This window comes from Tinamus guttatus, unplaced genomic scaffold (genome assembly GCF_059628265.1).
Source record: "Tinamus guttatus ecotype Peru unplaced genomic scaffold, ASM5962826v1 Tinamus_guttatus_pri_ptg000060l, whole genome shotgun sequence".
NCBI classification, from domain to species: domain Eukaryota; kingdom Metazoa; phylum Chordata; class Aves; order Tinamiformes; family Tinamidae; genus Tinamus; species Tinamus guttatus.
The window spans coordinates 715407-736735 of record NW_028288594.1 but is presented as its reverse complement, the minus strand read 5'-3'; the positions used below and the strand labels follow the sequence as shown (position 1 = coordinate 736735).

Below are 21329 nucleotides of genomic sequence, written 5' to 3'. Positions count from 1 at the left end.
ACACATGCACGCCGAGAGCTGTATCCTGACTGAGTGCAAACTTACAGAGCGGCTCTGTCCTACTTTGGATTGCACAGAGCAGCTCCCTCCATTTGTGTGATGCATTTGTGGCAACTTCAGCAGTTGGCTCAGTAGGAAGGCAGTATTAGAAAGGTATTTGTGATTCATTACTGGTCTCTAATGCAGTGAATGTTTTGACTTTTTATTTTTAAAAGTTAATCACAGTGTTTACATTTTCTGTTTGTTTCATCTTTTCCCCCCATATGCTTTGCCTTTTTAGCAAGAATTCACAAGAGGAGCCAATGCCAAGTGTCCAGTGAGTTTTCTGAGGCGTGCTGGCATGTGATGTGCAGCTCTGGAGAAATCCATAGTCTGCAGTTTAAAACTTCTGCTTTAACAGGTCCAAATGTATTCTAGGTAATATCATTGAAATTTATGATACTGTCATGATATTTAGGGTTTGTATTTTAGATTTCCCAAAGCTATGTAATCAATCAGATTGACTATATTATCAATTCAACTCTTCTTTGAAGGAGTATTCATCATCTTATTGCACAGAAATAGAGAGTCATTCCATTGTTAATGTTGTATTTGTGAAGAATTTCTTTAATAGCTTTGTTTCTGAGCAATTTCTAAAATTTCCTAGACCTCTAACATGAGATGTGATTTTGCTATGGAACAGGGGGAAGGACAATATAGTCACCTGAGATCTTTTCTGATCATATTCTCTTATCTTTGATAAACAAATAAACGACCTCAGCATCCCAAGTTCTAACTAAGACATAACTCTTTTGGACTGAGCTTGCATCATGAGAACAGGACTGTATCAGGCCAGATGGTATTTGCTCAGGCAGGTCTCCTAGGACCTGAAAATATGCTGTGAGATGTGGTAATTCCAGTGTACATGGCATGGCCTGGTTTTCATCAATAACCATCTCCTCTGAAAAGGTATGAAGAATTAACAAAGAAGCAACATCTGCACTTGGCCATGGGCCAAATATAAGAAGAAAATGGGAAGAAAAGTAATTATCAGTTTTCTTAATTGTCCAAAAATAGTTTTTGTTGTCCAGGGTAGTTGGACATGAAATTATTCTTAAAGTTGTAGCTGTATAAACTTATTGGGCTTTGACTAGTTAGTCAACTAGTTACCACACCTCCGGAATATGCTATAGATGCTATTACGTGCAAGGCATATGAGAGGGTGGCATATATTCAGTGCGTATAGGAAGATGTGTTCAGAACAATACTTGTAGGAGCGTGCTGTTTGTTGACAAGTTTGAATCTTGTCACTGTTAGTCATTGACAGTTTAGTTTTTCATGATGTTTTGTTTGCTCTCTGCCTTTTCCCTCTACATTTAAATCATTCACAATAGAAACTGAAAGAACTGACAAATACTGAAAGATCGGAATTGTGTTGGAAGGAAAAAAAATAACAAAAGCCAAGATTCTAACTATTTATGGAACTTGTTTCCCAACAAAGTGTATCTAAAAGACATTGTCTCAGGGTTCAGAGACAACTGAATGATTGATTTCATATAAAGTATTTGTTGTTTTAATTACAGTATCATCTGGGTCTTTGGCAACAAACAGACGCAAAACCAGCCTTTAGATACCATCTTGAAAAACTTATGATTTACTTGGTGTGCGTCATAATCTAAAGCATATGGTTTTGCATAGAATTGCAGTATCCAAAATGAAGCCATAGGCAGTGAATCACTGGGTCGAAGAAAATGCATTGCTTCTGTTATAAGTTCTTTCAGTGTGTGTTTTCAAATGGTTCTGTTTAGAGTTATAAACAGAAGGCTGTGCTCACAGTTTTAGCAGTGATTCTGGGATTCATACAGATTCTGGGATTCATACAGATTCTGGGATGCACATGACATCAAAGAGGCTACACTAATTTCCCTAGCAGTCTATGGCTCTTGGCACTATGAACACACTCCATCTGAATAAACACAGTTTTAGTTCACCACAATGGTGTGGAGAATCTGAGGTGATCACAAAGTTTTGTTTTGTTTCATTATTTTTTTTCCATTATAGGACTTTTTTTCTATGCATTCGCAGAGAGTCCATCAAATATTTGGAGCTGTGAGACCATCCACCTCATCAAAAAACATCTCATTTATTGTTCTTTTCATACTTGTATGTTGCTAGCATCATGCGGAGCAGTAGCCCCTGTATCTTCTTGGACACTCTTCTATAGAAAGGGAGTGAAGGAATTTGGTGGCAAGGATGGTTCTTCATAAAATTGTATCAATGGAGAGTTATCAACAGAGTAGATGGCTTTAGTGAAGGTTTGCAGAGCTCTGAAGTTACTGCTGTGTAAGTGTGAAGTACCTTGGAGGGTATTATGATTGTTAATAGTGCTGAATATGCCAGGTTGCCTCCAGGCTACTGATGTTGCTAGATTAATCAAATCCATGATGCCAGAACTTAGGCTTTACTGCAGCACCGTTAATAGTGATTTATTCCCTTTTCTGCCATTTTTAGTTTCTCAGCATCTTACTTGATTGTTTCATTTTTCTTCTCTTTTTTTCTTTTTTCTTTCCATTTCCTTTTCCTGTAGTTTGCTCTTTCCTTTCCCATTAATCTCAAAAAGAAAAGTACACTAGAGACATGCCTGATTGCCTGAGTCACCAACTGGACTTTCTTTTTGCTCTTTGCTGCCCCATGTTGTTGTCCCTTGGTGTGGTTTGGCCCATACTGAGGTGAAAATCTTTTGGAGATAGATAGGTTCTTTGTTTTCCCTCAGCCTGTGGCCTGCTTGCAGAACAACCGTCCTATAGCGGATATTTATAGTGCATAGTATAGATCTGGTAGCTTTCATTATTCCTAAATGAAGCTACCAGAGTGTTCCACGGTGCTTGCTCTGTTTATTACAGCTCTTATCGTATCCTTGTTTCTGATGAATTTATAGCTGGTAGCACTTACCAGGCAGTACTATGGGCCTGGTATCCCTTTATGTGTGCTTGTGCTACAGTCAGAGAGCCCACAGGTTGGTACAAAGATACGCAAACAGTTCTGTGTTCACAGCCTTGGCTCGGGCTGTGCGGCGGGCCCAGAAGGAGCTCAGCAGGGTTTAACTGCCAGACTCTGCTTTTTGGTCAGGCTTTTGTTTTCTCCCATTTTGTGTTCATGGTGTGAGGTAAGCGTGCGCAAACATTGTGGACATGTGGAGAATCACAGGAATGAGGGAGGAAAGAAAACATGTTTATATGAATACTGATGGTCTGACAGCAATATATGCTCTTTTTTAAAACAGAGTTGGAATAATTAAAATGATAAAGTTCAATTCATTTACAGCTTTTTTTTTTTTTTTTTTTACCACATGAATGAAGTTCAATCACTCCCATTTAACACTGATATGAGCGCAATCAGAATCACTAGCCTCTTGAGTCTTTGGTTTGAATAGACGTGTACTGCACAGAAGATAGAACTGTTCCTTGAAGTCAACATGCTGCACATAATTATCCATTTAGCATCCAGTCCAGGAGGAGGATGTATATTATCATTGACAGTGAGGTCATTTCTGCATTTGCCCGAGACTTCAAGAGGAAAAATGAAGTTAACTTGCTGCCTTCAAAAATGATTCAAAACTGGAAAAGCTTGAAAACATCGGAATACATACAAATTATCAAAGGAGAACAAAGACAAGTTTTTTCACAAAAGTCTTCTCCCCAGGCTATAACAATGCTTTTACATGGGCATGATCAATATATCCAGGCTTGAGAACCAAAGTCTTTTGGAATAAATTAGACTGGCAGGAAAAGAAACAAACAAAGAACAAATTAACATGATTTTAAACATTGCTTAAATTTTCATGAACATAGACCTTGAGATGTTATGATGAGATCCCATGAGTCTGTGCTAATATTTGCTTATAATTAAGGGCTGTACTTTCATGTTTCATCTGATACTATAGATTGGAAATCATCCACATACTTATTCTTTTTCTTGGTCATACCAATAAATCTACTTTATTTGCTTACTTGGTTAATAATAAATATGATCCTCTAAATGGCCCCATTACCTTTGCTTTGCTAGACTGCCCCTTCTCCTTGTACCATAGTTCTCCCAAAGTCTGAGTGATTAGGCAAGAAGTGTCCTTCCTTGAAGTGCTATGTTTGTGTTCACTTCTAACAGGAAAGAGAAAAGGTTAATCCATTTGACAGCCCGTTTTGGGTAAGGGATTTCAGAAAGCAAATGAGAGTACGCAGCTCCGCATTTTGATATGTGTTGTCGTGGGAGGGAGTCCCTTCAAGAAGGGAGCCTACAACACAGCCCGTCCCATGGTGTGGCAGTGTTGTGCGCTCGTGCTGCGGGGAAGGTGTCATCATCCAGGGCCCAGGGCCACCTCTGCACTGCACCAGGCTTAAATCGAACCAGCTCAGCCAATGACAACTGCAAGTTACAAATGCAGTTGTAGCTGCCTCATCACCATCTCCTCTGCAGAAATCCCCATGTAGAAAAAGTTAGTATTGTTCGGCTAAGTTATCAGCACCAATGGGTTTCTGAGGCAAGGTCTTATCCATGAACAGTTTATGAATAACTCAGCTTAATTTCAGAGAGAAAAATCTGATGATTCTTTGCCCCTCAAGAGTTCTCAATATTTGTTCACAATTTTTAAATACCACAATAAGTTCTGAAAGAATCCGTTGCTATTTTATTGAAAGGATAGATTTTTAACCAGAAAAATCGTCTAAATAAGGTGTATGAACTGGACTACTCATCTTTAAGCCAAAAGATATCAAGTAAAGTGTCAGCCTTGGACGTGATGGCTCATATAAGAAAAATATTTATATCAGCCATAATAAAGCAAAGAAGAGATGCATAGAAACTCAAAATTGAAAGCATATCCGAGAAATCAATCTGCAGTCTTTTGCAGATTGAGATTCTTGATAAAGATCACACTAGAGAAATTAATTCACATTAAGCCAGAAGTGAACTATATCATATTTTGAATGAAAAGTCTTTGACTTTCACTTGAGGCAAAGCAGACATTTTCTAAGAACTTCCAATGTTGATTCAAGTTGCCATCATATGGCTCAGTATTTTGCTTCCTCTGGCTGATTGCTTTCATTATGTGCCATATTCTGGTCAGAATTTTTCTCCACTTCTAGCTATTAGACACTTCGGAACTTTCTTTTCTACAGAGAAGAGTCGCCTACAATCAGAAGGTTTCCTTCTCTACAGGGATTTAGAATTGCTTTATGTCGTCATTTAACTTTCCTTTGAATAAAATGATTGGAAGATCTTCCTTACTTTTTCACTATAAGGCAGGATTTCCAGTTTTTGTTCTCAGAATATTCTGAGAGTGTTTTCAGCGCCCTTTTAAAAACAACTTTGTATTCTGCAGTAGCACCTTTTTTCCTATTTTTGTTGAGTATTCTTCTGCTTTGCATCCAGTCTACTTCGTATTCAGCAGAACATCCATGATGTTTTCCAAGTCTGTCCTTGAGACACTATTTTTCCAATTGCATAATTTCATGTTCTGAAAAACTGAAAAGTTTGATTCTGCATTTAGCTGAAAATAGGTGTATTTTCAAATACAGCCGAGCACTAGAAGGCACTGGTCTGTTGTCTTGGGCTCTTAAACAGCAGGCAAATAAAAAAGATGACCAGTAGTGGTAGTAGAGGAGTAACTGAAAACCCCATCTGTTTATTTACTTATAAAGACTTTCTAGTCCATTGGATCCACCCATTTGCCAGTCTTTAACTGCCCTTCATTGTGAGCAGCGTTGCTGTTGGGTTCTGCTCGGGCAGCCTCCGTGGCAGCCTGCAGACCCGTGCGTGTCAGTGCTGCCGTCACCCATTTGCTGCACTGGGTTCAAACGCAGAAAGGAGCAAGATGCCGCAACCTCCGTTCACACTACTCTTGCCAGATCAGTGGGTCTCATGTACCTGGTAGGAAGGATTGTGTCTATTCTGTGTTATTTCGGCACTGCAGCAAGGAATTTACTGATAAAACACTGTAACCCAAGGAATATCTGCTCTTGGTGTTGCACAGGGAAAGCCCTTTTCCAGACAAAAGGAAGACAAATATCTGGCATAAAATATGGTTGCTGAAGGACATGCACATGCTTGCCCTCCCATCTGGTCTCCAACTTTGTAGCAAACACAGGAGTTTGAGTGTATCAGAGGTGCTTGGCACAATTTGGGTGCAATATAATCAATACTCAATTTGTGATATTGGTACTGCTCCTATTGTTACTAAAATGACAAGTGTGGTTTTTTTTCCCCCATTGGTGGCCTTAAGTTTGCCATCAAAGCAAAATATTTTGGAGCACCATTTAAAACTCCTATTCAACTGCTGAGTGTTGAGCACATGTTAATGCAGTTTTCTCCAGATATGGTAGTTTATGATAAATGTTACCAGATTTTGTACTGTTCGTGTAGTATGCTACTGCACTAAGACAAATGGGCCCACTGAAAGGGTGTTTCCTTTGGAGGGCACAAGCTGCAGACCACACATGGAAGATGCAGAAATAATTAAGTGTCAGAGTAAAAAAGCTAGAGAAAAATGTTAGTGTCTCTGAATTCTAGTGAATGAAAGACATTTTAAAAACAAAGAATACCCATATAGATATTTTGCAAAATAACATGAAGGCCACAACAGCATTTTGGAGGAAAGGAAAAATGAATACTTATCATATTATAATACTTCAAATATTTCTGTGCTTTGCATTTGTTTTTGGCAAGCTGCAGAGAGGTGTGGGATGTCACTTAGAGCTCTGACAGTCTGATTCTTTGTTCGTATTAGCCTTTTGCTGGAACAAAAAAGAAAATTATTTGAGGAAGTTACTGCATGGTTTCATTGCTGTGAAAAGGAACTCACTGGGCCTTGAGAATGAAATCTTTGCTGGCAAAAATGGCCAATGCTGCGGTCCTGGACAGAGAACTCTAGCACCCATATGAATAATTTTCATAGAAAGCATGTAGAAAGGAGCAGGTAGTTAGGAGGGGACTTCAGAAGGAACAAAATTTCACCCTATCTAAATATAACACCAAAAATGTTTCTAAACACTCAAATATTACTTGAGCATACAATTTCCCCAGAGTTTCAAGGCATGTTTTCTGAAACAGCCTGCAGCTTGCCAGGCTGGGTACTGCACAGGTGAGCAGCAAAGGGTGATTTCAGCGCTCACCGTCTGCCGAGCAAAAACCCCCAGAGGTTTCCTGAGCTTGGGAAGCAGAGAAATGTAACCTAGGAGATCAGAATTAGCAAGCACAGTGCACAAATGGCTTAAAAGTTATTTTGTTTTACTGGGAAAAAAAAAATCGTCTCTTTTCTCTATAAAGTTATTTTTGTATTTTAGACCCGGTTGGTTCCCTGGAGGCCATTTAGTGTGTGGGCGCTTGCAGGTGCTGAGGGAGCGTGAGGGCGAGCATCGGACGAGCGCGCACTTCCCACACAGGCCCTGCTGTCCCGCACTGAACGCAGGCACGGGGCTTCCAAGCTGGGCTGTGTAGGGGCGTAAAATAAGAGACAAAGTCTCTTAGCCCGACACTCCTTTGGCTGAAAAGGCCCAAGTGAAACCACCTCCTCTGCCTTGCTCAGTAACTGCAGGAAAGTACCGTAATTGCAGCCTGTGAAGCTGAGCGTACAGTAAACCTCCTCTAATATTGCCTCCCCCTTAAAGCCAGATCTTAAAAGTGGATTTGTGAGATCAGAGCGCTGCTTCCGCACATGCTGTGTTGACTTCAGTTTTGAAGTGCTTAAAGGAACTCCTGTGCTGCTCCCTTGCTTTGGAGCAAGTTTCCTGTGCAATATGGGATACAAATGTGATCTGTATATTACGTATTTTCTCTTCAGTGCTACCAAACACTCTTTTTTTCATATTGTCATTAAAATAATTTTTATTTTTACCGTGAAGATGAATCCATTCCTTCTAAAATATTTCCTTCATCTTTAAACTCTGCTATCCAGATGACTTTAAGCAACTGTTAGTCTACAGCACATCACAAATTATATTAAGAAGGTGTAATTCCAGACTGGTCCGATTACTTTGATTAAACAGAGACCCATGTCAAAAAGTAGCCTTTATTTATGTAATAAAAATGATGACAATAGACTAAGTCTCATCAAAGGGCTTTATTACTGTCAACTCTAGAAAAACGGACTTGCAGCTCCTGGATGACATATCCCTGTGTAGTCACAATATACCTCATTTCCCGCTTAGATAATGGAAGATACCAAGATAAAGAGTGAAAGGAATGAGGAACTGTGTGATATAAGTATGCGGAAGAGTGAGAAAGAATGTTATAAAAGTAGAAATGAAGTTCTCTTTAAAAACTCTGGTTGGGACTAAGTATCAAAACAGAAAAAAAAGGATCCTTGAGTTTATGTGTGCTCACTTTGAATAGGATGGGTTTGCTAATAAATCCAGGACCAAACAGGACAGAAGAAAGGACTGTTTACAGACTAAAATGCACTAAGATACTCTCTGCACCTGGTACAGCTTAAAACTAAATTGCATTTTCTTGCTATAGGTTCGGAAAACTGTCTTGAACAGAAGCTGAGAACACCTCGTCGACGATGTCAGCAGCCCAAAATGCTGAATAGCCCTGAGGACAACATGTACTATAACCAGTTAAATGTGAGTTCAAAGTGGCAATAAAGCTGTTTTACTGGCTTTGTTTCCAGTTAATAATTCTGTTATTAATACCTGTTTCAGCCCCTCCAGCCCCACCCCCACGTTCTTCTGCTCTCGTCTTGAACATGTGCTTATGCTCTTTATCTGTTGCTTTCATGTCAGGATGTCTGCCTTCACGGTGAATAATTGATGTGGTTTATCAAAGACGAGCAAGATGCATGCTTCATCAGGCTCACTTGAGCCCTTTGATCAAAAAAATTATGCTGTGACTTCTGATATTATCAGCATCTGCTTGCATTCAACACAAAATCACTTTGAATTAAAAATTAACGACTTGCTGCTTTGCTTTGACTGTGTGTTCTTGGCCCTCTCCACAGGGAACTCTAGAATATCAAGGGAGCAAGAGGAAGCCAAGAAAACTTGGGTAAATATCTATCTTCTTAGTTCTAAGCAACTGTAAACAGAAGAAGTCCTTTGTGATATTACAGAATATGCAAAACTTTCTAGAGAGGTTTCTAAAAATAAACAATTAACATATCTCTGTGCATTGGCATTGGGCATTTTCTGCAGATGCAAATAGAAAACTTGTATACACTGCTGTCTGCAGACACTAGAACTGATTCTAACAAAATATGCTTCCCAGCGCTCTCAAAATCCTACTGCAAAAACAAAGTTCGCCTTCTTTATGTTTTTAAATGTATTTAACACTAATGACAGGAGTCAGATGAAGGGATTTGAAAGTGAAGGCCTGTCACCTAGAACATGCGCAGAAGCCCAGTACTCCCGAGTGCGGCGCCGGCAGCGCACGCCAGGCCTCCTCAGGAGCTCGTGCCAGGGGCTCGCACAGGGGCTGCTCTGCCCGGCAGCAGTTGCTGCTTCTCCACTTGGCGAGGCCAGCAGGCAGCTCCTGTTCTCACATAAGCAATTATCACATAAAAACAGGTAGAATAGGTAGAAATCACTGAATGCAGTTAGCAAAAATGACTACTGCACACTCACCAAAATATTTCACTGCTTGATGACACAGGCCAGAGAGAACTGATGGGTGTTGGATCTCACAAAAGCATCTGTTCCTATTATGTATAAGAATTTTCTATGTGATTTTTTTCTCTTTTTAATTCATCTTCTGAAGATTGATGTACTGAATAGCAGGTCTTTGGGTCAAGAGTCAAGCCCAAAATTTTGTATGACTGTACAAAATTTGATTTGATTCCCCTCTCCTCATATACAAAAGTTTATATTTCATTTAGGGAACAAAAAAACTAGCATGGACTACAGCACTCACCATGCATCACAGAAAAATGAAGGCCCCTTGATGTCTATTAGGCTTTACCCAGAAACTGATGGTGTGATTTTGTAGTTGTTGGCTCATATTGATAGCAACCCATCCATCTAAATCATACCCTATTTATGGAATATGCACAGATAAAGAAGCCACAATGCTCAGCTGAAATACACATTTGATAAAAATATTCAGTCTATCTTTCTGTTGTCCTAAAAAACAAAGACTATTGCCTTTCCCAGATACTCAGAACCAGATTATAACAGTAAGAAAATAGAAGTAAAGAACATGTATAAAAGCTGCATCTTTCTAATCAACACATATTTTCCTTTATTGTATTAGTACTTTTCATTCACAGAGAAGTTTCTATTCCTTAAGATTCCAATGGAATTCATTCATTTTTTAAATTAATAATATTGTTTGTTTTCTTTCAAGCCAAATCAAAGTGCTTGATGGAGAGGATGAGTACTACAAATCATTGTCAGCTGCTGAATCTATACCTGAAGGTGAAGGCTCCTTCAGTTGCCCATCTCCTTCCCCAAGAGGAGTGACTTTTGCTCAGAGCTGAACTTCACTTATTTTATTGTCTAATGCTGGTAAGAGTATTTTCACGCTGGTAAGAGTATTTTCACACTGGTAATCTCTTCAAATTAACTTTGTGTGTGTGTTTACATAATGTATTTTTTAAAAAATCCAGCTGTTAATTTTCTTTCACTGATTTAGACTGTTTTCTGCAGATGTAAATTGTCCCATTTGGCTGAATTTCTGTAAGCAGTACCACTACTATACATAGTACTTAATGTAGCAAGCACTATCTGTGTGTGTTGCTACTGATCACAGCCACACTTCAGCAGCAAGGTTAGCTCATACAGATCCGGCTCCTTATCCCCTTTCTCCCCCAGCTGCTGTTTCCACCCTGTGCCATCCCTTCTGTTGTGCTGGCACAACTGCTGGTAGAGCTGGGTGGAAAATACAACCAAGGAACTGATCTGGATTAAAAGAAGCATCATATGGGGTCACAGTGAAAATGTTTTATATTTCATTAGACTGATTTAAAACATTCTCTGTTATAACTTCCTGTGCTTTGTGTGGCTTTTAACATTACAAAAATGCAGAGGGTAAAATAATCTCAAATGATGAAAGTGTAACTCCAAATTTACCTCATAAATGTTTTTTTCTTATAAAGTGTTAACTCAAAAAATGATTTGAAATATCAGGAGCTAAACAGTTTTAGCGATATCATTTGATGTTTCTACACTCTGCATAACCATTGTTATGATTGGGTATTCTTGTTGTCCGTGCAAGTATTTAATTTCTTTCTTAACCTCTGTCTCTGTGCTCCAGTGATTGCTATATTTTCATGTCCCTCTTGTATGTAATAGGAAAAAACTGTCAACTGCAAATTTTTCTATTCACTTCTAATTTTTTTCCAAATTGTTAATGAAACAATACATGACTTTCTATCAAATTCTGAGATGCTTTTCTGGTAACTTTTCCTATGAGGAAAATGGGCTATTTCACCATGCTCTTTACTTTTTCTTCCTGAACCAGCTTTTATATGTGACAAATCTTTGTTTCTTTTCCATACAAACTCTTGCTAAAAAGTTTTGGAAATCGAATTTGCATGTATGTACCGCCTTATCAATTATCTCAGAATGACTTTTTTGAAGGAACCATACTAATTAAATTTGACTGTGTATAATACAGACCTGAGAACTATGCTTGTTTTTGTCTCCCCTCGAGTGGCTTTACCCAGATCTAAGATTTGTGCTAGCAAACCTTCTTCCTTGTGGACATGCAGTTCACACTTGTTCTTGAGCTACAGCATTTCTTGCTGTGAGTTCACTGGCAGTGTCCTTTTGATCACATGACAAGGAGATGGCATAGGAGATGAGGGGCAAGAGTAGTATAAAAATCCATAAATCAGAATAGGGCTTTGGAAGTAGAAGATGGGAAGAAAGTGGCAGTCCAGTACAAGCTTTATTTCTCCTAAAACACAGTAATGAAGGCAGGCAGATGAGGGTTAGAGGATTCAGTTGTTCCCAAAAGAACAACCTTTCACTCATTTTCCACATAGTACGGGACAAGATCAAAAATAAACACTAAAATCCTGCAAGAGAAAGAGGTTTTATGGTCATTCCCCACTGCCACACATGAGCATGAGTTTTAGAGTCTTTACAATTCAAGGACTCCTTAAATATGGGAGACTTGGTGAATAGCTGCAGGTGAGTTAATGATATCAGAAAACAGTACAAATAACAGTAGTAACTAATAGAGATGTGTGTGTGCAGATCAGTCTCTTTACATTTCATCAAAATGTAACAAGAATAAGTATTCATTATACTTTATCCTTGGAAAATAACATGCAACTTTTATTTCTTTCTCATAATCCATAGAGTCTCCTGGTCAATTGATTGCAAGATATCTGGCAATATATAATATAATGGAAAATAACATTATCTTGAAAGGAGTCAGATAATCTTGTGTATTCTTATACTGACCTAGACCATAGAGAACTCTAATGATGTGAATGCTTTGTGGTTCTATTCCTCCTTTTGGAAAACTATTTGAGAAAATAAAGTGTTATTGTTAGTGCAAAGCATATCATTATTTGTAGTCAGATTTTATCAGTTTTGTCTGTTAGGTGGTAGTGAGGCTTCCAATCCCATATTATGTCACCTGTCCAAAAGCCAAAAGCACCAAAATGCGGTTTGAGTACCTTATATTGAGTAATGCATTGCTCTGAGTAGTCTTATTAATTTGAAGTAAAAGTAATGTGCAGTGAAAAATCATATATAATTCAGTGACGCACTTAAGCTAAAGTCTAAGTCCCACTGAAATCAATGGAATTTCAGCACATGATTTAGTGGTTTGCTGAAGGGGGCCCAAGTTAACAGGAACAGCTTCAGAGCATTAAATAGTGAAGCACAAGGAAAATGCAAACGCTCCTTAGGTATCTTTTTTATTCTTCCCAGTTGTTAAGCTTGCATTAATCTCAGTAATGGACTTTAAAGAGGTTTCATATCTTATTTAGAGCACTCTTTAGTTGTATGTGTTCTTGTTACATGCAGCATCACTATCTACAGCTGCTAGTACTTTTTTCTAATGAGCTGAATGTTGCTTTTTTTAATGCTGCAGTTACTGTTTAAAAAACTTGTTGTGTGTTCTCATTCCTGCTACTTCTTGGGTAAGAACTGTTCACAAAGCCAGTCTGTGCACTGCATTATTTCAGAACCTACCCCCTCTTCCTCATATGTTTTTAGACCCCATTCAGTTGACCCTCACCAGGTAACCCCTGTGAGGCATCCTTTTTCTCATCCTCATTTTAGAGCACATAGGTGCCTTTATTTCAGAACAGTCTTCTTATTAAATGCCATATCATCAGTTTGCTTTAGATTGTACTAAAATTGGCTGAAGAGGTGAACTTTGTTGGCACTTTGGAAGATGCATTTGTTGAGTTGATTGATGAGGGAGTCAATAGAGAGATGAATAGGGAGGTGGCTCAGACGTTTGTCATTTGAAGTGCTTCTTTCAAAATTCGGGTGTGCGTTACTCCTGCGGTGCTCAGGAGAGGCTTTCTCTAAGTGCTGCGTCTGCCAGAGCTGCTGGCCGCGTCTCTGACATCTTGCCATACTCAGCGCTGCAAGAAAGGAAGTCACCATCTTTTGCTGAGCAGCTGTCCTGGAGGCATCGTGAGTGTTCAGCCCTCAGTGCTGGGCAGTCTGTTCCAACAGTAATTGTATTTAGCTCAGACACTATTTGTGCTCTAAAAGAAAGGTTGTTTAATAAAGATTGTATTTCGTGAGGCAGCCTGCTCGGAAGCTTTTGCAAGAATTCAGTGAGACCAAAGAGCTGCTACCTAGCACAGAGGAAAGATTCCTTGCTCCAGTGGCAAGAACTGGCTCCATTTGGGAATGGATCTTCTTAGAGTAGGAGCTGGGAGCTTTATGGCACCACACAGCGCACATGCAGGACAGAGGGAGCTTAGACTGAGGAGCAAAGCTCGAGCAGCAACTTTTATCTGCGAGAAGCGATAAAAAGCCTCTCACTGGCCCTGATTAAAGCATTGGGCTACTGATAACAAGTTGGTGGAATGGATAACAGTTAAGATGCAAAAATAAAATGGATTTTAAAAAGATAATTTCAGAAATAGATGGGTAGCATGTCATAAGAAACAGGGAGAAGGAGTACAGGAGACATGTTAGTTGGCTTATTACGGTCAGAAGGAGTGTATTGATGTGAATTGCTTAGATTTTCTGATTTGGTTTTGAAACTATTGAAGCATTGTTCTGATTTATTTATTTTCACTTATCCTGAAAAACTGATATATTTAATAGTTCATAATATAACCTATTCTTAATCACTTTGTAAAAGTGAAGCATGTAAGTCATGCTTTAAACTAACTACACAGAAGAAAAATTGTTAGATAGTGTGTAATAAATTAACCCCATTTGAGAAAATGGGAGAGAAAAGGGTGAAGCTGAATAAGGTGTTTCAGTAGATTTGTCCTATAAACCATAGTGGTACTAGGAACACATTCCTGCTAAGGACAATTTCTACTTTTCAGACGTAGTGACTTAAAAACTCGCCTCTCTGCCAATAGGAATCAGGCGGGGAGCTTTGGGAGATTAATCCTTTTCATTTGGTAATTTTAAACTTGCTTCTCACTTGAACATTTACATTGCCCTTGTAACATAAAGTGACCTTAGTGCATAAGTATATTGCAGCTATCTTAAATTTTCCCCCACTGCAATGTCCCTCACCCTCACTTTCAGAGTGGTGGAAAGGTTTGGGCCACTAGGGGTCTTTTAGGTGGCCCCTGTCATGACATCCAAGGAGTCCTTCCTACTTTGGAGCTTAAATAATTTCAGTATAAATTATATGAATCTGTAGAGTTTGCTAAGTCAAATTAACTTAAAGGTCAGTATTCTTTTCGATGAAAATAATCAGAACCAAATTTTTCAGAGGGAGATACAAAAAGTAATTTACACTGGATGCTTCTATGATCATCTTCCTAGAAGGAAAATTTAATGTTAGGAAATTTCAATTTCATTGAAAGTTTCAATACTAGGCAACTACTGGTCATCTTGTGTCATTTACCATAGTTGCTGAAGCAAATATAATGCTTATATAAGCATATACTTACTTATATGACTTTAATATGTTTATTGGTATATAGTATATTTAATATGTTTTGCTTAACTGTTTATGCTTCTCAGCAAATGTTTCAGTATGTCTCAATCCCACCAAGTTCCTAACTTCTCTTTTGTGGTAGTAAGGTCTATACATCAGCACATGCATTCTTCTTTCTCATTGTTAGTATTAGAAGCGGAAGAAAATTCCAGGAGATGACAAACTGTGGCATTTTTAAATCTCTCTGGTTAGCCAAATGCTTAATAGTACATGTGTCTAAGAATAATGCTGGATGACACAAAAGTACCAAGGAACAGTTATGTAACTTTTGCACCAATACATATGCTAAACACAACATAGAATAAACATATCCACCCTACTTTTAACTCTGACAACAAAATACCAGAAGTTGTGTCAGATTTTGCTGTTAGTGCTGGAACATGAGCGCTTTTGTTTTTAGCGTGCCTGGTCTTTATGACTGCCCAACCTGGAGGAGCTGCAGCAGGTGGTTCAGTTAAGAGAAACCATCTCCGCTGAGCAGCAGGCAGGGGCCAGCCCGGCAGGGCGGGCGCGGGGCGCGGGGCGCGGGGCCGTCCCCCCGGCCAGGCACACGCCAGGGAGACGCCCTGTGTCTCCTGGAACCGGCCGCGGGAGCCGCAAGGGAGGAGGCGGCGACACACAGCAAAGGCGCGCGGAGGCGCCCGCGCCGGCTGCTGCCGCGGCTGCCCTGAACGGATTGCGTGAGAATTACTGGAGAATGTTTTATTACGTGTGTTAGAACAAAAAAACTATACGTAGTCTGTGTTATCAGGGGAAAGCTCATTGTAGCAGTCATGCTTTGTAGTGGTGAAGGGTGTAGGATCGGGCAGGTGGGAAAAACATTTTGGAGTTATGTTTCCAGAAGCAAGATTACATATTATTGATCAAACCAACAATACATTAAATTACCTTTTTCTTCTGGACAAGGTTATTTTTTAACTAAGTTGCAGAGAGAGGTTATTTTTGCACAATTTAAATTGTATACATTATAGGACAGTTGGCAAATGGAAAGTAGGTCGGCCTGCGGCAGCGCAGGGCGCTGGGATCCGCTCGGGTCTGGGGCCTGGGTGCGAGGGCTGCGCTGGGCCCAGCCAGAGCAGCAGGAAGTGCCACTTTTGCCATACCCTGTCACCCACTTTGTCCGGGACGGTTTGCTGGTGCTGCTGCTCCCTGTCAGGAGCAGCCACCACACACAGTCCATGCACCCTAATGCATGGGTTAGTTACACAGAGCCTTCCATGACAGCCTCTCTCTGACTGAGATTGCAACATCTCTGAAAAAGAAACTTCTGGTTTGTGATTTCTACCACCCCAGGAATGAGCGGTCCTCAGTGCTGCCACAGGACAAACAGTAAAAAGAAAAAAATTGCTAATTTGAGAAAATTGCTGATTATAGAAAATCCCTAATTCCCATACAAATTCCTGAAAGCTGTAGATGAAGTGAGAGGCGGTTCAGTCTATCATCTCATATAGATGAAACTTAGGCAAGACAATATATTAACAACGCTGTTTAGTTTGCCTTTGTGCCTCAAGATAAAAATAAGCTGTAAAAGAAAAGAAAAAACATGAATGTAGCCACTGTTCTTTATATTGTTGATATATGCGATTAGTGTGATGGAAATGTACCTCCAAGTCCAAAGATATGTGCTATACTAAATGCAGACAGAGAATTAATTTGTTTGATTGAATTGATCTGTTAGAAATAAAGTTTTGAAAGAAAGACAAAAGGAGAAATTTCATAAACTCATATGTTTTAGTAACTTGTACTACCATCATCCCCAGCATTTTGAACTCGGTGCAGATTTACTGTTGAACTGCACTTGGAACTCGGTGTTAATTGATGATGTTACTCATTTTACATTCCAGCATGCTGCAACAATAATGCAACAGCCTGTGCTAAAATGGGATGTGATCTAACAGGACACAAGCGATGGGATGAGAGCGAAATGCTGGGTATGCATTTCGGGTGCAGTAGTTTGGGCTGGCATCTTCTGTGCCTTGATTGTTCATTTCATTTCACTGTCATCCTACTGAGCTGAACGTTTTAAAAGACACAGCGTTTTTCCATCTGTAAGTCACAGAAAGACAGATGGATATGGAGGAACTCCACCTACAGTGCCTTGACTGAATGCCATTGCCCACTTAGTGGTAGAGAAATCCCTTCTGGAAAATTAAAGTGTCCTTAAATACATGATATTGTGAAAAGCTTTCTAGTATAGAATTTAGCTGATCTTTTGCAGTTGAAGTATTTGTACTTCTTTTTTTTTTAATGAGAGCAAGTGAAGCAAACCGTTTCTTATCAGCAGAGTGGCTATCTTCCAAACAGCACATCTATTACACTGAAGTTAATCCACAGTCCTGCTACCAGAAACTCATCCTTATTAAAGTAACATTAAGAGCCTCTTTTTATTGATCTGCTCCTTTCACTTAATGATAGGAACTTACTGATGTTTTAATAATAACCATGCAAGCTTTATCTCGTTTTATTTCACTGTATGTTACAGAAAGATGCTAGGGAAACTAACTTAGCATAAACATTTTGCAGATGTCTTTAAAGGTTAGGGGAAAAAAAGATTTAGCTGCACTGCATGTTAGCAAAGATGGCTGAAAAACTACAAGATAAAAGAGAGCCTCGAATATGAACATCAAAGAATTGTTAATGACAAGAAATACCATTAGGGTTAGCATCCCTTTTGTTTCAGCCCCCTCACACCTGCAGTGTGCTGCAGATTCTCTCTTTGTTGGTACATGTGAATTACTTCCATTAGCATTTATAGAAAAGTGGCTGCAAAACAACAGAAATGTACCCCTGGTTTTCTCCGTTGCTTCAGAAAGTCAGATATTAGGTTCTCTGTGGGTTTCCTTCAAGGTACAGTATTTTATTGTAAAGGAGTCTATAGAGCCAGGATTCCGTTGATTGCAAATGAGCTTGCTGAAAGGAGAGGGTCGCTTTTGTTACCGCGGCAGAAGTAATATAAGCAACTAGGAGAAGTGCACATAAGAAGCTCAGACATTAGCAATAGCAAAATCAGAGCGTGAAATTCAGATTAGCCCTCCACAGGCTGTGAGAGGGAGGGGGTATTGGAAGACTTGGCATGGCTAAAGGTGTAACCTGTTTCATTTGGCCCCTGAAAATTTTTAACAGATGGTGGGACCAGCTGTCTTTTTCAGCCATTTAATAAACTCTTCAGTGGTAACAGTTTGGGAAGTGGGGGGTTTTGAGTTTTAGGCCAGAGGAAAAAATAAAGAAATCTGTCCCAATTGTCTCTGCCAAATAGCCAAGTCTGGAAACATTACGAAAAGTTAAAGTGAAAAATCTAATTGATGATATTGTCCTGATTATCCATTTCAACCGAAGAGGGGAAAAAAGAACCAACCGTGCCCAAGTGGGCCAGTGCATGAAAAATGCCTATTATGTTGTTATCTTTATCTGTCATTTTAATTTCAGCTCTTGCACAGGAGGCACATAACGAGAAATTTTAAATGAGCTGCAGAGTGAGAAATTGTCATAGTTTTTGAGACGTGATAATATGTCAAAGCAACAGGCAAAATGACCTCTTCTATTAAAAACAAAAATAAGGCTATGTCTGTGATAAGAAAAGTTTACACTGTCTGCCCAGATGAATACAGCAATCAATGAATTTAGGTTAACTTGCATGAAGCAGTGATGTAAAATGATGATAAACTGCTGTTTTAAGGAGTATGCAATGTTCAGGCTCTAATAAAAACCTCAGCAAAATGAGGATTCTTTTTTCTTATTGTAACATGATAGTTTACAAGATTACCTTGCAACTCTGCTTCTTCAGTTAAACTAATTTATTTTTAAATGAACATTTCCAGCACAACAGTTAAATGGCAACTCTCAATTATATGAGATGTTTTATTTAAAAAGCATGTCTAGTGTCTTTGAACAAAACAGTTCCTTTTGCACATTTACATGCTACCCAGCTGAGCAGCCAACCCTTCCATTTGACAAGGGCTTTGTTCTGCCTACAGGCCTATTATAAGCCCTAGATTGTTTGCCCTTAATAAATTGCAACAATAAGACAGAAACCTCTTTCAAGTTAAGAGAAATAAAACGCATTGCCTACATAGCAAAGCATATGAAGTTTAATAATTATAACACAAGCATATTCACTATATCCCATTTGCTTTACTCCCGGATCTCTGTGGTTAAGATAGCCCAGAAAAGTTAGTATCTTGCAATACGTTGCACAAAAGATTAGAGAGAACAACAGTGAGACAAAACTCTAGCTACAGATTTTTTTTTTCTCTCAATATAAAATCATATTGGATGTTATGTATCCAGCACAACTGGAGCAAAACCTGAAAGAAACGTGAGCATGATTATATAGAGAGCAAAAATATATTTTTTAATTTAAATGAAATATTATTTAATATTGGTGAGAGGAAGAAAGGAGAATGGGAATTATTTAAATTAAAGAATTTATACTATGCTTCAGTGTACTGGGGTGTGTCAGCCTGTGTGTGCCTTTCTGGCCCTCTGCTGAATCACAAAGCCCTACCTGCTTTTATAGCAGCTAAGGGACGTTCTTTTGTGGCTCAAGTGTTGGAAACTTGTGATCTTAAACAAAATTGCTGAGCCCTGTTTATGGGACCCCATTTGTAAAGTTCAGCTGTGGTGTTTGCGTTTGCCAGAGGTTGTTAAAAACTGGTACCTTTGTTGAACTTCGATCTTCTTTGTGCTTTTCACTTTAGCTGGATATTCCTGATGATTTTTAGAGTATATCTGCTATGCTAAATGCTAAAATGCAAAAGTGGCAGGGGTTTTGGGCTCCCTTTGCGACAGTGAAGTTTAAGGCAGTGAGTGTGCCCATCATGAAGCTACCAGGTATAGGCAGCTTGAAAGAGCCGTCTCCACCGGAAACTTGTTAGTAGCTCAATGTAGTGTTTTCAGAAAGAAATTTCAGTTGCTAATTCATTTATAGTTTATGTTCTGAAAATGGTTAGTTTTCATTTGCAAATGGAAGTCTTGAGGATATAAATATTTCTTTGCTTTGATAATAGGAGAAATACGCTCAGTACTTAAAACGTTGCTTACAAGCGGGAAGTACGGTAATACGCATGCTTACAGTCGATGTAGTGTTTATGACAAGATATTGATTTGACTAGGTTAAAGGCTACTTTTCTTTATTTTTGAGTGTTTTCAAGCTATAGACTGACACTGTGGAGGCTATCGGGTATTCTTTGGGGAATGTGCAGCACTGCAGATCCCCCCGTGCTGTTGTCCTGCTCTCTGGTCAGCAATGAAGTGCTGAGAGCCGCGCTGTCACCGTGCCCTCGCTGCAAGGGGGAACCGATGACCCAAGTGGCTGTGGCTTTTCTCTCTCCTGGCTTCTTTTGTGTCACAAAGAATTAGAGGTGGATACTTGGTGTCTGCGACTGTGCAGTGAGAAGGTGCCAGCTTCGCTGCTTCTTCCAACTGCTCCACTGAACCAACCAGGGAGCACAGAATTTGTCATTTCTGTGAGGGCAAACCCCTCACGCTTGCCCCACAGCTTCCTACGGTGCTCGCGCTGTTGGATCCAGTTTCTGAGGTGATGCTTGGAGGAGGAATTTTGAAGGATAAATGTGAACAGAGTAGTAGTGATGATCTTTGATGAAGGGAAAAATTAATAAATTCAGGGACAACAGAGCATAAAACTGTGGTGTGGAAAGAAAGGAGAGGAAGCTACTTGAGAGAATAACATAAATAAACTGTTAAGTTAGACTTTGTGGAGGAAACAGCCTTGAGTTTTGAAAATAACGCTCATCATGTGTTGTGATAAAGGCTTAAATCATCGTGCATAGCCTCTAAGATGTTAGAAAGTCTCTCTGACATGGAAGAGGCAAGTGGTAAGTTACTCTGAATCCAAGTAAATGTTTTTAGAATGCAAACTATGAATGGACTAATGACTGAAATTCCAAAACCAAAATACAATGTTTAAAATGCAGAACTCTTAGGTATTGGTTTTTCTGCAACAGAAAATTGCCATGATATTAAAATACAATATTTTGGGATCTGGCTCCCCTTTCAAAAATCACAGAAAATCTTCCTTTTTTGATGGTTCAAAGTATTTTTTTTCCCCTGGGCCTGCAGTACTGCAAGGATTCGAGCTTTAAAACCATTAAAATCATAACTATTTTTATCTTTTAAAAATTTACTGTAACCCTAAGAAAGAACATTTCCTGTCAGTTTGAGTTTGCAAAAAATACAAACTCTAGAAGAATAAGAAGAAACAAATCTATAATTACATAATTTTAAAAAATAGTAATTGTTCA

The 21329-nt window shown here is 39.1% G+C and overlaps 1 protein-coding gene across 1 annotated transcript in view; it reads left to right on the top strand.

The window, feature by feature from the left end:
- The window catches only part of MYO3B (myosin IIIB), a 185294-nt gene extending 174850 nt beyond the window's left edge, over positions 1-10444 (top strand). The window contains exons 36-38 of the mRNA XM_088540356.1: positions 8491-8597; positions 8972-9018; positions 10312-10444. Of these exons, the coding sequence (XP_088396482.1) occupies positions 8491-8597; positions 8972-9018; positions 10312-10444 (287 nt within the window). The remainder of the gene's footprint in view (positions 1-8490; positions 8598-8971; positions 9019-10311) is intronic.
- Positions 10445-21329: the final 10885 nt, after the last annotated feature.